This window comes from Phalacrocorax aristotelis, chromosome 7 (assembly GCF_949628215.1).
Source record: "Phalacrocorax aristotelis chromosome 7, bGulAri2.1, whole genome shotgun sequence".
Lineage (NCBI taxonomy): Eukaryota > Metazoa > Chordata > Aves > Suliformes > Phalacrocoracidae > Phalacrocorax > Phalacrocorax aristotelis.
In genome coordinates this window covers 54605689-54620240 of record NC_134282.1, presented here as the reverse complement: position 1 = coordinate 54620240, position 14552 = coordinate 54605689, and the positions used below count along the sequence as shown (strand labels likewise).

The window sequence follows — 14552 nt, the reverse complement described above, 5'->3', positions numbered from 1 at the left end:
CTATAATATGGGCAAGAGTAGATGAGCGTGTTTCTAAGGAAAAAAGATCTCTCGGACAAATTTTGTGCTCATATCAACATAGGTTTGAGACAGTTGTACATATGAGCCATCATAGACACGTGGCTTGTCAAACTTGTAAACAGGTATTCATTTGCGTGCCGATTTACCTCCAGTCCAGGTCTATGCTGAGACCCCTGGAGCTCTCCCTGCCTAACCAATCATCCAGTTCAGAGAAGGAGGCTTTAAAGAAAGAGCTTGACAACGTGAGGACCTGCTATGGTGCAGCAAAAGAAGAAATTAGCAAACTGCAGAGAGAACTGTCTCACAAGGCATCTGAATGTAAAGCTCTGGCATCAGAGTGTGAAAGAACCAAGGCGGAATCTGACGGACAGATAAAACAACTGGAAGATGCTTTAAAAGATGTACAGAAAAGGATGTTTGACTCTGAAGGCAAAGTTAAGCAAATGCAGACCCACTTTCTTGCTCTGAAAGATCACCTGACTAGTGAAGCTGCTTCGGGAAACAGTAAGCTAACAGAGGAGCTGAAGGATCAGTTGAAAGAAATGAAAACGAAATATGAAGGAGCCTCTGCTGAGGTGGGAAAACTGAGGAACCAGATTAAGCAGAATGAATTGCTGGTGGCAGAATTTAAGAGAGATGAAGGAAGGCTAGTGGAGGAAAATAAAAGGTTGCAGAAGGAACTTGTTAAGTTGGAGATGGAGCGAGATAAAAGGGGAAGAAATGTCATGGAGTTAGAAGGGCAGCTCAAAGAAACAGCAGCAAAGTTAGCCCACTCTGTAACTTCAGAGAAATTTGAAAACATGAAGAGTTTGTTATCAAACGAAGTGAATGAGAAAGCGAGGAAGTTAGCAGAGATGGAAGGAGAGCACGAAAAACTGCAGGCAGAGATTCTGCTTTTAAAGAGGGAATCTGAGAGTCAGAAAGCTAAACTTGCTCAGCACATAAAGCCAGAAGACCACGAACAAATGAAGAGCGGGTTTGAGCAAAGGAAAGAGGAACTTGGGAAGACAATTTCTGAATTATCACAGAAGAATCAGTCTCTGCAGAAGGAACTTGAAAGATTGCAGATCGATAACAAGATGCTTAAGCAGCAAATCCAAATGCTAAAAACTGAAATTAAAAGCCAGAACGTGCCTTTAAAAATTCATGAAGAATTGAAGAAAACAAATGATCTGACTGTTGGTGACCTGACCAAAAAGCTTTTTGAAACAACAAAAAAGTACAACGAAAGCAAAGCGGAAGCTGAAAAGCTGCTGGCAGAGAAGAATAACTTAAGTGAGACTATCAGCCACTTCCAAGCTGTGTACCTGTCTCCAGAGCAGCACAAAAAAGAAGTGGAAGCTTTAAAATCTAATGGCGTTGAACTTGAAAAGCAGCTTGCTGAGCTTCAGCAGAAATATGATGATGAACAAGCAAAAGTGTGCAAACTAGTCTCTGAAAACACAGTCATGAGTGAGACTCTCAGGGATCAGTTCGTGTTGGCTACAACACATGAAGAGATTAAAACGGTCATGAATAACACACTAGAAAAGACTAACAGGGAGCTGTCAGATCTGAAGGGAAAAACTGAAGAGATAAAGCAGGAATTCATGAGGGTAAATGAAGAAAATGGAACTTTGAAAAACAAAGTGAAACTCCTACAGAATCAATTACAATCCGAGTATATAAGTTTAAAAGATCATGAAACTACAGTGGCTACTTTAAATAAAAGCATGCAAGAACTTCAGGAGAACAATGTCACCATTATGGCTGAGTATAAGAGGGGTCAAGAAGAAATTCTACAGTTGCATGCAGAAATTGAAGCCCAAAAGAAGGAGCTTGACACAATTCAAGAATGCATTAAGTCAAAATACGCCCCGGTTGCCTCCTTTGAAGACAGAGAACAAAGCTTTGAAGCCACAGTGAAAGAACTAGAAGCACAGCTACAGGAGCAAGTGCAGAAGTGCAAAGAAAGCGAGGAGGAAATCAAGAAGTGCAAACAGGAGAACGAAAAGCTCAAAAATGGCGTGCTGTCCATCCAAAACGACTTGCAGCAGAACTATATCCTTGCTGAGAAGTCCCGTGAAATGGAAAAAATGTTTGCAAGCAAAATGGAGGAGTTGAATAAGCAATTGAGAGAATTGCTGCAGAAATACACAGGCCAAAAAGGAGAGAAGGAAGACCTGCAAGAGAGTACCGAGCAGCCCGTAATGATGCAGGCTCAGCATCTTTCAGCAGAACAAATTGAAGCCTTGAAGAAGGCTCTTGGCCACACTATAGAGGATCTAAAGGAAGCCCTCAGAAGCAAGAAGGAATGTTACGACAAAGAAACACTAAAAGTAGGAGAACTACAGCAGGAGTTGTCAGATCTAAAAAAATCTTCAATACCTTTGGTAGAATATACACAAATGAAGGAAATGCTGGAACAAGAAATTGTAGCAATCAAAAACAGCTTGAAAGAAAAGGAAGACGAAAACAAAGTTAAAAATGAGGAAATCGTGAAGTTGCAGTCTGAGATTCAGCTTACTCAACAAGCTTTAACAGACCTGGAGAGCAAAGAAGTGATTGACCTGTCAGAATACAAATCCATGAAGAGTGCTCTGGAGGCCCAGATTAATAGCATAGCTGAAAACCTGTCCAATCTGAATAAAAAGTACGAGGAAGCATGTGAGGAGGCTTTGCAAGCGAAGAAGAGCGAGCTTTCTTTAAAGGATGAAAAAGAGATGCTTCAGTTACGGAGTTGCAGTATCGAGCAAGAAATCAAAGACCAGAAAGAAAGGTGCGATAAATCATTGACAACGATTATTGACTTGCAGAAGAGAATACAGGAATCTGCAAAGCAGGTGGAAGCCAAGGATAACAAGGTAGGATGTGTCAGTTAATGCTCTTGACATCAGTTTAGCAGTAAAGACCTAGACTTCAGATATAGCTACTTAGGTTTTCAAGCATGACTTTGTACTGAGCATGAGGTACCCAGGACTGGCCCAAATCTGCCAAGAGGAAGGCCGGATTTGGTAGCATTACACCCAGTTTTTCTAATTCCTCATATGTTTCAGGCATCACTTGTTGTATTTAAACTCTAGAACTTCCAAGCAGAGGTGCAGACTTCTGGGGCGTGTAAGTTCATTCTTCCAGCGATTTGGTGACTTGAATGTTTTCAGTTCACCTTTAAATACAAAAAAATATTCCTGGCTTAGTTTCCCTGTGTTGATAGACTACTTGTGCACTCTCTGTGTGAAAGAGGTTGTTTGCCCCATGTGAGGAAGATTTTGTGACCAATTGGCTTTTGAAATGCCTCAGCGGGGCTTATTATTGATCTTAAATACATCTGATTCACTTTAGCAGATTGTTAGTATGAAAATGCTTTCTCACAGTAAAATCTAGGAGTAAGAAACAGCACTAACTCTGAATCTGGAAGATATTTGACAGAGATTTAGGCACTCTGTTGTTGAGAGCTATGCTTTGTGTTAAATGTTTGCTGTTGGTGTTCCTCCTTTAGGTAGGTTATGTTTGCATGTATGTTAGAGCTGTATTTGTTTGGCATCTGTGGCCTGCCGTCTGACTGTTCCTTGCCCTCTTTAGAAACTGGACCTAGAATATCTTTAAAGCATAAGTCGTTTGTCGCTGGCTGACCTCCAGGGTCCGTGCCTCCACAGGTTTCAGTGCGAGGAAGCAGAATGTGAACCAGTGATAGCATGCCATGGAGATGAAGTCCTCTGTATTTGCAAAGCCTTGTAGCCAGTGTGATGGCAAGCTGGGACAAAGACCCTTTGATGCTTGCTGGTCTTCATCAGACTTCAAAAAATGTTAGAGATTAGTTTTTGGTAATTGAGAAATCCTTAAATGAGGTTTTTGTGTGCTTTTCTTTTACAAGATAACCGAGCTGCTTAATGATGTAGAGCGGTTAAAACAAGCTCTTAATGGCTTGTCTCAACTTACTTACACCACTGGGATTCCCTCAAAGAGGCAGAACCAGCAGGTTGAAATGCTCCAGAACCAAGTGAAAACACTGCAACAACAGCTAGCTGTAAGTAATCACCTGAGGTGGTGTCTGACATGCAGTAGCATTGCTTACACTTTTTTTCTTTAAAGAAAGTCACTGGAGCACTGGGTGACTGCAGGCTTAGACTTCAAAAGTAGAGCTCCCTCAGCACTCTCGGGCAGATCTCATCCGGCCCATAGACTTGTGTGTGTCTAGGTGGTGTAGTGGGTCACTGACCATTTCCTCTGGACTCTGGGGGCTCTGTTCTGCTCCCCATCCCTGTCTTCCAGATCGGGGGGGTGTGTATGTGGAGAGCAAATGGTCTTACTATTAAAGACTGATGCAAAGAAGGCATTAAGTACCTCAGCCCTTTCCTCATCCTTCGTTGCTACGTTTCCTCACGTATCTATTAAAGGCAAAAACTACCAGTTATGTATTTTTTTCCTTGAAAGAGAGTGAGGTGGTCCTTTCTTAATGGATTTGACTGTGTTCCCTTTTCTGCAAGCACTGTGAAGTCTATTGCTTATCATTAAGTACTAACAGTAAAGGGGAACGCTCTATGGTAAGTACCGTGGGTTTGTGCCCACATGCGATTGTGGCCCATCACTTCACTCAAGCTCATAATTAAAGCCACGTATGTGAGCAAAGTTAGCTCTTTGTAAATCTATACAGAAGTAGGGTACGTTTTTAACAGTATTTGCAGGGCTGACCACAAAGCGTTGGTAACATTGGGTGATCTTAACCAAATAGCTAACCCTGTTGATGAAACCAGTTTCTCACCTCAGCACCTGGGCTGGCACACTAGGTCTGCCTGTCTCTGATAGCCTTTTTGCTTTGCTGCAAGTAAGCAATAAAGTGAAGCAGTGACTTTTTTCTCGATTAATGGAGGGGATATAGCCACCCTTAACCTTGAAATTCTGCTTTGGCTAGTCTGTAAGTGCACAAACCCAAGCCCGCAAAGCTGGAAATAGGCAAGAGTAGATGTTCGAAACTTGTTGACTTCACCTCCTCTTCCTGTCTTCTTTTTATAGGATGCTAAAAGGCAGCATCAAGAGGTAGTTTCAGTTTATCGGACACATCTTCTTAGTGCTGTACAGGTATGATAGTCCCAAGTTGAGATTGTTTTATTCTGTCATATCGATGTAGAGATTAAGACATGTTTCTAACTGCCACACTGGAAGACCTCAAACTTGAAACTAGCACATAAGGTACCTGTTTTCACGTTGAGAATTTTAATTGAGAACGGACCGATCCAACAAAAAAGCAAACACGCCACAGCTGTACTCTTATCCTACCATCTTCTTACCACCATTTGTCTACGTGTTACTATACAGAACGGTCACCTGCTTCGAAGGGTGATGGTGTCTGGTGATGGGAGCATGTTGTTAATTCTGTATCATCCCAGGTAACGCTGGAGAGGAATTGAGTAGAAGTTGGAAGCTTATCGCAGCCTTCTCCAGTGGCTCTCGCCGCACAAGGAGCTGAGCGGCTAATTCAAGTCTTGTGACTTCAGATACTTAAGCATGCAGAAGAGGGAGCGTTACTACAGCAGCAGGCTGTGGAGTCCTGGGGATGGGAAGAGTAACTTTTTCCCACATCCTATTTTCATAAAGGAAACTGCTGTGACAGGCAGACCCTTCTTTCTGTCATGAGAAAAAAAAAAGCAGGATTCCTGAAGTATTTTAGATTTTTCCCAGTGTGGTGAAAATACAGCAATGGGTTAAGATTTTTGGGTAATTTGAAGAATCTCCTGATGTTAGTTAGTAATGGATGGTTGATACTTTATGGGACTCTTAATTTTTCTTTTAACTGAGTGTTTGCTTGCTCTAGGGTCACATGGATGAAGATGTGCAAGCTGCTTTACTACAGATCATCCGAATGAGGCAGGGACTTGTTTGCTGACGTGCTTAGTGCCATTGCTCATGAAGGCTGCTGCGTCTTGTAGGAGTGCTGTGATTACGGTAGTGATAACCTTCACGAGATTTATGTCATTATGATAACATAGCTGCAGTTAGAACCTTCAAATATGAAACAACTTACAGAGCTGAAATATTTTCTCCTTGTAAAACAGGAAAATAAGGCTAAGTTTCAGATCTGACACTTCTTTCATTAGATTAATAAAAGATGTAGAACGTCTTTTAAATTTGGTGTGCAAGCTGACTGTCAAAATGATGACATAGTAGTTAAATTATTTTAATGTCTGATTGACCACTTATTAAAGTAAGGCCTATACCCAGAATCTTCAATTTATCCTATGACTTGAACTCTCGTGGGATGGTTAAAAATAAAACTATGCTCCAATGAGCTTGGCTAAGTATTGTAGCTGTCTATCTCCTTTAATGACTGGGAGAAAGTGGCTGTTTTGTCACAAGCTGATCAAGACATACTACATGCTTAGCAAGTCGGCTGCAAAGGTAGATGAAAGGGATTTAGGTGTATGTTGTAACTTGGCTGGCCAAGTTACAGACTTATATTTAAATATAAGCTTAAGATGTAGTGCCTTTGCTTTATGCAAGACTTAAAATTCAGGTTTCCCATCAAAACACTAACTTTTTATGTTTGCCTCCCTTCCCTTCTCCCCCAGGATTTTTCCTGAATGCTTTTTAGTATTGATTACTGTAGGCTAAAATAGTGGGACTGGAGTGTCATGGTTTGTAGAGCAGCATTTTGATCGAAATGCAATAGTCCTACTTCTGTATAATTTCATTCTTCATTAAGCCTTAACATGGGTGTAGACTGAGCAGCTCATTAAGCTGCACACTAGGTAATTCTGGTATTGGATTTTCAAACACTATCTCATGGAAGTTTAAGGTATTTTCCTCTTAGCTGTAAATTATGTACTATAATCTTATTTATGGGGAAAGATGCAAAAAGTAAGGATTAATGAAACGAGAATTTTTATTTGCTTGGAATCTACCTGTTAAACAAGACAGGACTTCATTTTTAACTGAAGGGTGGCGTTCCCATAAGTAAGTTTTATGAAAGAAAACGTGAAATTTGGGGCTATTCAAGGGAAGCAATTGAAAAAATGAGCCTGATAAGGTATGTGGCTGTTCGTAAGAGCAAACAGTGTAAGTGCCAGCTTCGGTCTGTGTGGTGGAGAGCGTTTTCGTGTAACTAGCAAGTAGGAATCTGGTATCCTGATGTGAAAGAGACAAACTTCCTCTTCCATGTTCCTGAAGAATAAGGACTTGAGTCAGAGTGCTGACTTCTCTGCTTCGTGTTAACTGGACTTCCCAACAAGCTGAACCTCACAGGCTTGGGTCTCGCTTTTTTAGTAGTGTTATGTTTGTTTCCTTTTTTTTTGTCCCTTTTTGGGCTCTCTTGTAGAAGTGAAGAGACAGCTGCCACAGAGGAGGAGACAGACCTAGTGATGAATGTGCAAGGCAGTTTTTATTATATAAATACACTTAATATATTTACTTAATATGTGTCTGTAGTTAAACAGATCTACTGCTGCTTTCCTTTAATTTCTTAGAGGAGTATTACAGAAAACATCTCAGTATGTATACGTTACTTTTTAGCCCATTCTTTTATGGTTACATTACTTGAAACTCTTATTAGAGAGAATTTGTTTTGAGATACTAACTCTTTTGATATTGTACGTTTCCTTATTGAGGAAGCTCTATGTATGGTTTTCTAAATTTCTCCCATATTACATTATCAATAAAATGTTTTCTTCTTTTTTTATTGTAGTGGTCAATTCTGTAAAAGGTAAAGAAATGTAAGTAGTTTGGTGAACTAGCCTGGATAGTGAAGGATACTAAACTCACTTGAGTGCTCTCGAATACCAGGTAACATATTGTTTTTTTTTAGATGCCCATGGGGATTACTGGGTTTTTTCTTTATTTCCAGAGTTTATGGTTGGTAAAATTGTGGTGAGGTTGATCGAGACTCAAAGCTTCAACCAGGTAGTTCTTCAGAGTGGGCTCTCTGGCCACTTGTACTCCCAGCAGGGCAAGCTGGCTCTTACATCAGTCGTTGGGTTTGGGGGTGAGCCAGTGGAGTTTACCACCGCTTTTAATGAAAGCATATTCACTTAATAGCTCACACTGCTTAGCATGAAATCAGGTCACAACCTTCGCAGAATAGTTTCTTGGCACTACCAAAATCCATGCGTTTGGTGGAACTTGAAAGTGAAGGGTGCTCTAATTCCACTATTAGCTTAATTTAATTTTCGGTGGTTTGGATTATCTCATCCAGCCTGTGGGACACCAAAATGAGTCAGGTGGTTACGTTAAAGTAGGAACAGTGTAAGTGAAACTGCACTGTATTTAAACAATGACTGGAACGATGGTTTATTCCTTGGGCCTTTGAAGGAGTTGCCTGCGTTCTGAGGTAGAAAGCAGAGGCTCTTTAAGGTTCTTGTAAACCTCTAATTTGACTTTGGGGGAAGAAAAAAGTATATGAGTATATATGCATTTGAGTTTTCTCTGAAGAGGAACTTGCACTTAGGTAGAACTGTTTCAAGATTTGATAGGTCTAAACCTTCCCTCTGCCAGGAAATACGCTCTGTCAGCTAATCTACAGGGTATTATAAAGTGCTTTTCACTGATATTTCTGATAGCTTTATATATTCAGGTGTGCTGTATGGGTGTTTTGATCTCTAACCATGCTTTTTCTGCAGAGTAAGGCTAATTATTTAAAAGCTTTTTCAATTATATTTGCATCTTTTATTTTTTAGTAGACAAAGTAATTTCTTTCTGCTAGAGTATTTTACTTTTTATGAGGAGGGGAAGATGAACGTGCCACTTAAACACCAGCTTGAACCATCTTCAAAAGCAAGTGGCTAGTTGAAAGTGTTGCTGTTATTCCATTCCTCGGCCCATACCACAACGGCTACCTGGAAATGCTGAGGTTGTACACTTGGTTCTTTTATTGTGTTGAGACTTGATTATTGTATTAAAGCCAAATTAAAGTGGCTCAGATCTGAGGTTTCTCGTTATGTTGAACGACTTCAAGGTCACTTTTTTGCAACTTCAACCCAATGCCATGTTACTTGAAGCATGCATATGAGTACTGGCTTCACCCACAGCAGCACATAGATATTTTTAAAGGAATAATTAAAATTACCATCTTGCTTTGAAATGTGAATTGGTAGCTGGGGTTGGGAAGTTGGGTTTTGGTTTTAGCTTTTGTTTTTGGTACTTAAAATGTTTCCTTAATACTCCTCTGTACTTCCTGTTAATATCGCACTAAACAGGAGATAATTACGTTAAGAAGTTGCTGCTTGATGGGGGGGAAGGAAAACCCACCAAACCCAGCTGTGCATATTCTGGAGTAACATTTCAGTTGCACGTCAGCAAGTGGCTTCCTTTTGGGGGAGCGGTGCCCCAGAGCTTTTGCCAGCTTGGTGGCACTAGGCTGTTGTGGAGCTGTAATTGTGTTTACCTTGCCCTTTGCATAGCACTGCCCTTGGGAAGGAAGTCCAACCTGGACTTTCAGGTACGTCCCGGGGGAGAAAGTCCTACTTTAGAAGTAAATGCAAGATAAAGAAATGAGATACTAAATCTAAAGTTCCTTGGGAACGCTGTAATTCAGTATTTCATGTAGTACATGGTAGCTCAGCCTCTCTCTTTACCTCGGTGTTGGTGATACTGTAAAATCATAGCGTGCAAGAATAAGCTTAACGTTTTGAGTTTTAATAGGTGTGGATTGTTTTAATACTGTACAAATGGGGACGTCTCGAGGCTCAGAGTGAATGAACAAGTCCCTTGGCAATGCTGCGTATAAGTTTGGGGTTTTTTTGGCTCAAGTGACTCGTGAAGGTAAAATCTGGGCTGTGCCTGCATATCCGTGAGGTCCCCGTGGCAGTCATAATCCATGTGTTTGGTAAAATCAGCCGCGAGGTACCACTTGCCTAGTGAAGGAAGCTTTCGGTGTTCGTGTATTCGTGGACAAACATCGCTGGTAAATGAAAGGAAGAAATGGGAGGTCACAAAAATGTCAAATGTAAATGAAATGCATCTGAGAGGTTTGAGGGATGCTTCACAAGGGGTGTTTTGTGACCTGTTCCATGAAACAGTAAAGCAACTCTAACGAGGTAACGCGGCTTATCGTTGATTGCTGGCACAATGTTCCTATTATGTAATAGCACTTTATAAAGTGAGTACGTGACTTCTTTTTGTTTTGAGTAACTGACTTGGAAATACCTCTGAATCCTGGAAAGTTTATAGAGATTACTGCTTTTTTTAATCTAATGCTTGTATTGCTCTGCCAACTCAGAAAATTAACTTTTAATAGAAAAAACATACATGTAATTCAGTCACAGCTATTAGATCAGATGGATTTTACATTAAGTGAAAAAGATGTTGAGCATTTAAGGGCCATTAAATTGTGAAGCTCTTTATTGTTGCACTTGTAGCCTTCAAGCCAGCGCTCTGCTGTGAAGAATATTTATTTTTACATTTGCAAAGTATGCGAGATGATGGGAAGGGAATACATTTTAAAGGAAAACAGGACACGAAAATGCGATGTTTTTCCACTCTGTGAACAGCTAGTTTTATTTCATAATAATTAGTTTTACACTTCATTAAATGTTGGGCTTTTTGCTTACATGCTCTTAGAATACAGTGGAGAAGACTTTAACTTGACGCCCTGCTGAGAATTTTTAGAGTTCTATAATATAATGGGGATATTTCAAAGGAAGACAGGATCCTTTTAAAGGTTCCTCATCTTGAGGGTCAGGTGTCGTATGAGAATTACTTTGGGTGTGAAGACGCTTCTAGTCGGTGTCTGGTCTCGCCATGCTCCTTGCTGGAGCTGAGGTCTTGTAACACAGCGATCAGCTGGCGAGTATAGATCAAGTGAAGCCGTAGTGTGATCTGGTCGCGACAGACTTGGGCAAGTGTCTCTGCCTGCAGGCACGAAGGGGCTTGATGGGGAGGAATACAAATGCCTTTGGTTAAAAAAAAAACCCCATAAATAGTTGTTTATAAACATCACGGCTGTGACAAAGGGTGACCGCCTGACCACGCAGATGTATTCCAGCTCGCAAATTCCTCAGAAAGAAGTAGTGGAGGATTTTTTTGAGGGAAGCAAGGATGGGAGAGGTAAAGTAGATGATCTTTTTGTCAATGAGAAATTCACTAGGAAAAAGTAGGAAGAGAAACTTTGTGGGGGGGAAAAAGTGCCAGTTGTGGGATACCAGAATAAAAAACCCTTCCAGAATGTGAAAATGGCTTGAGCTTCAGGGAAACAGCCAAAGCTGGGGCGTGGTTTTTGTGTGTGTGTATAGGAAGCCAAGGGATGAAAAGGAATACATGATGCAAGTAAGAGTAATGGACAGGTTCTTAAAAGAAATGGGTTGAGAAATACCCATTAAGTATTTATGGGCCTGACTTGAAATTATGAAACTGGAATATGTTCCAGCTGGTGAGCTGTTACAGGAATATACTGGAAATGGCAGAATGGGTGGTGAGGTATGATATTAAAGCTACCAGTGCATGGCCTAAAAATCAGAGAGAACATTGCCCTCTAGGCTTGAAAGCTACAACGAGGAGAGAGCTGACTGCGGGTGGACCCTAGCGAGTTACATCACATTTCGAAAAGCTTTAATTTTAGCTCAGGAATGAATTAAAAGGCAGTGGGCCTTCCCCGCTCTGACTGCATCCGTGCAGTCGCAGCTGAGATGAACCTGTGAAGATGCTGGTTGCTGTTGGTAGTGCTTGGGTCAGGAGATAAGAGACCTGTCAAGCTGTATTTAAGAAGTTGGCAGACTGCATCTCTTGGAGCAGGACACGGTGTCGGCTTGTTTGGTGGGGAAATGCAACATTGCTACTCGTGTGGTAAAGATGGAAAAACATGGAAATTCTCGGCTGAGTTTTACCCAGTAATATGTGAAGAACTACCGAAGTCTTCAATTCCTTTCAGTGAGACAGGGAAGTACATGCACTTCTGCCATTTGTATTTCAAATCTGAAGTGAAAATTACTCCAGAAGACCTGCTTCTGCTTAGAGGATGCTGAAATGATGTACGCATGAGCACTTTCTAGTGCTGGTATGGCATGTATTGAAAACAGCTACAGAACAAATCAGCCTGCGTCAGGGAATGTGCTTGGTTGAGGCATAAAGCTGGCGAGCTTAATTCCTTGGAGATGTGTTCGTGGCTGGCTGTGCGGCCTGATGAGGCACAGAGCTCCCCTCTCCGACAGCGGCAGTTCTGCGGCGCGCAAATGGCCTCACGCCTGCAGCGCTTCTTGCAGTGGCGCCTGCATTTGTCGTGCCTTCTAATGGGCGAGGAATTGGAAAGGGCAGATTGCAGTTCGAAACGGAGCGGGGAGGAAGCATACTGCTGAAGTGGGAGCTGCTTTCTCACCTTGTGTGCCCCTACAGAAACCAGATACCTAGGACAGTTATTTGCTGCTGGATGGACAGACTTGGGGTCTTGAAGCTTTTGCAGCGGACTGCAAGGGAAAGTGCCCGCAGAAGTGCACGTTCAAAGGGTAGGTGATAGGTATAAGACCTTTAAATGCTGATCTTACAAGAGCTATGCGTTCCAGCATCAACTGGATTCCAGCTGTAGGGCCTGTATTTTCAAATGGTAATATTCACGTTGTCCTCTGCCCAGAAGAAAATGACCATGTCTCCATTTAGGAATCCTGGGCTGTTGGCAGCTTGCTCTGATCTGAAGCTCAGGGTTGCCAGATCCCTATAAATCTGAATAAAAGACAACTGTGTGTATGCATCGCAGCTCTCAAGTCTGACACTCTCAAGCTGTTGGAGGTTTTTCTGGAGGTGCTGTGTTGATATCTTCCACACGTACAAGGAGTGGGTGTGATGCACTCGGAAAACATGGGACCTCTGGTGTTCATGTGTATTTTTGTACAAGGAATCCGAGGCAGAAATAAATACAGTAACCCTCTCCCAGCAGTCTCCTCCCAGCCATGGCCAGTTAAGTCTCTCACTTCCTACTGTTGCTAGAAAGTGAAGAAAATCAGTGGGCCCTTAAGAAATGGCACACGGTGATAGGAGGGAGTTCTCTGGTGAAAAGCAGAAACTTGCAGGAGGTTAGGGTGGATGGGAGAGCAGGGCAGGGTTCTCTTAGGGTTTCAGATTTACCTGGGGAGAGTGAAGGAAGTACAAAAATACATTAATTTAGGTACCTTCGAAGAATCCTGGCACTCTTCTGCTATTTTTTTTCTCTCTTCTGAAGGAGAGTATAAAAAGAGCAGAGGGAGGAGGATACAATTCCCCTGTGCCCAGGAGAGGACTCCTGCCACTCCCCAGTTCTTCCCCTGGGTAGCTGTGGGGAGGGGGCTGCTGGTAGGAAGAGGGACAGGCAATTGCTCACCCCTCCAAGAGGGTCCTCAGGGGAGGAGGAACTCCATTCTGGTTAAAGATTTGCCCCAGCTGAATGGATGAAGACTTGCTGCTCAGACCCACTTCAACAGATCACCAGCTTCAGCTTGCACAAGTCTGTCGTGTTCTGTTTTAGAGATGGTTCCTCTGAATCCCAGAGTCAAGGCTGTCGGCAGGCGTTCGCTGCTGTCCTTGCCAGAAATGTGACCTTGGAAAGCCGAGGTGAGATTATTTAAACACCCCCACAACACACACCAGCACAATCCCCCTGGCCCTGGCCCACACACTGAACCCTGGCTGGCTGAGGGTTTACTTGTGGCATCTGGTAGAGCATGTGATTTAAAACTTCCCGGGTCACCTTTGCAGTATCTCAGATGCAGTTGATGGGGAATCCAGGGACACATTTTAAAGTAAATTACATGGAACAAATAAACCAATCTGCTTCTAAAGTGCTCTTGTGCCTTTGAAAACACTGACTATCTGCTGCGGTTTTTAAGGGTATTTTTATTCGTTCTAATTGAGTTGACCTTAAAAAAAAAAAATCAAAAAGAAAAAGGCAACAACTGAACCAAAAAAAAAGCCACCCCAGTGATGTGGGTGTCTGCTTAGGAGATGTTTGTTTTTAATCTACACCAGCCTGCTCAGACAGCCGCAGTGGTGAGGACGCTGCAATTACTCCTTTGCCAAAGGCTTTGCTGCACCCCAGGGTCGGAGCTCTGGTGGCAGCCAGCGCCACTGCTGCGGTGTGCGCTTGGCCAAGAACAAGCACGGAAAAGTCTCTTTGGAGCCACTTCGGGCAGTTTGTCCGTTTGCTAGCCAGGACAGAAAGGGAGCCCCTGGGAGCATCGGGCTGGTCAGGGCGACCTGGTCTCCTCCTCTTTCTCTTCCTGCCTTTTATATCCAAGCCTGCTCTTAGCCTCCTTGCTCTGAGGCAGAGGTCCGCCGTTCGCTGATGTATGTGCTTGTTATCGATGTCTCTTGGGCTTAGGCAGAATTCATAGCAATGGCTTTGTGCTGTGGGCTGTGTTTCAAGTGTTCCCGGCTGTGGGCTAGCGATCATTAACAACGTGCCTGTGTGCCATCAGATCACCTGGCAGTACAAATTTGTCTACCTCAAGCATGATCCTGTCATCATATTTGTCAGACTAGCTAGAACAGGCAGTCCTGAGCTCATGCTGGCTTTGTGGTTTTGCTGCCAGCTGTGGGATAACAGATGGTACCTGCTCTGGCATAACCTCGTCTCTGCAATCAGATAACGCTAGGCTGAGGAC

At 42.5% G+C, this 14552-nt stretch overlaps 1 protein-coding gene across 2 annotated transcripts in view; it reads left to right on the top strand.

Annotated features, from left to right (window-relative positions):
- Positions 1-7668, top strand: part of UACA (uveal autoantigen with coiled-coil domains and ankyrin repeats) — a 34195-nt gene extending 26527 nt beyond the window's left edge. For both annotated transcript variants that reach the window (XM_075100841.1, XM_075100842.1), the window contains exons 16-19: positions 174-2864; positions 3875-4027; positions 5014-5079; positions 5813-7668. In XM_075100841.1, the coding sequence (XP_074956942.1) occupies positions 174-2864; positions 3875-4027; positions 5014-5079; positions 5813-5884 (2982 nt within the window). In that variant the 3' untranslated portion in view covers positions 5885-7668. The remainder of the gene's footprint in view (positions 1-173; positions 2865-3874; positions 4028-5013; positions 5080-5812) is intronic.
- The last annotated feature ends 6884 nt before the right edge of the window (positions 7669-14552 follow it).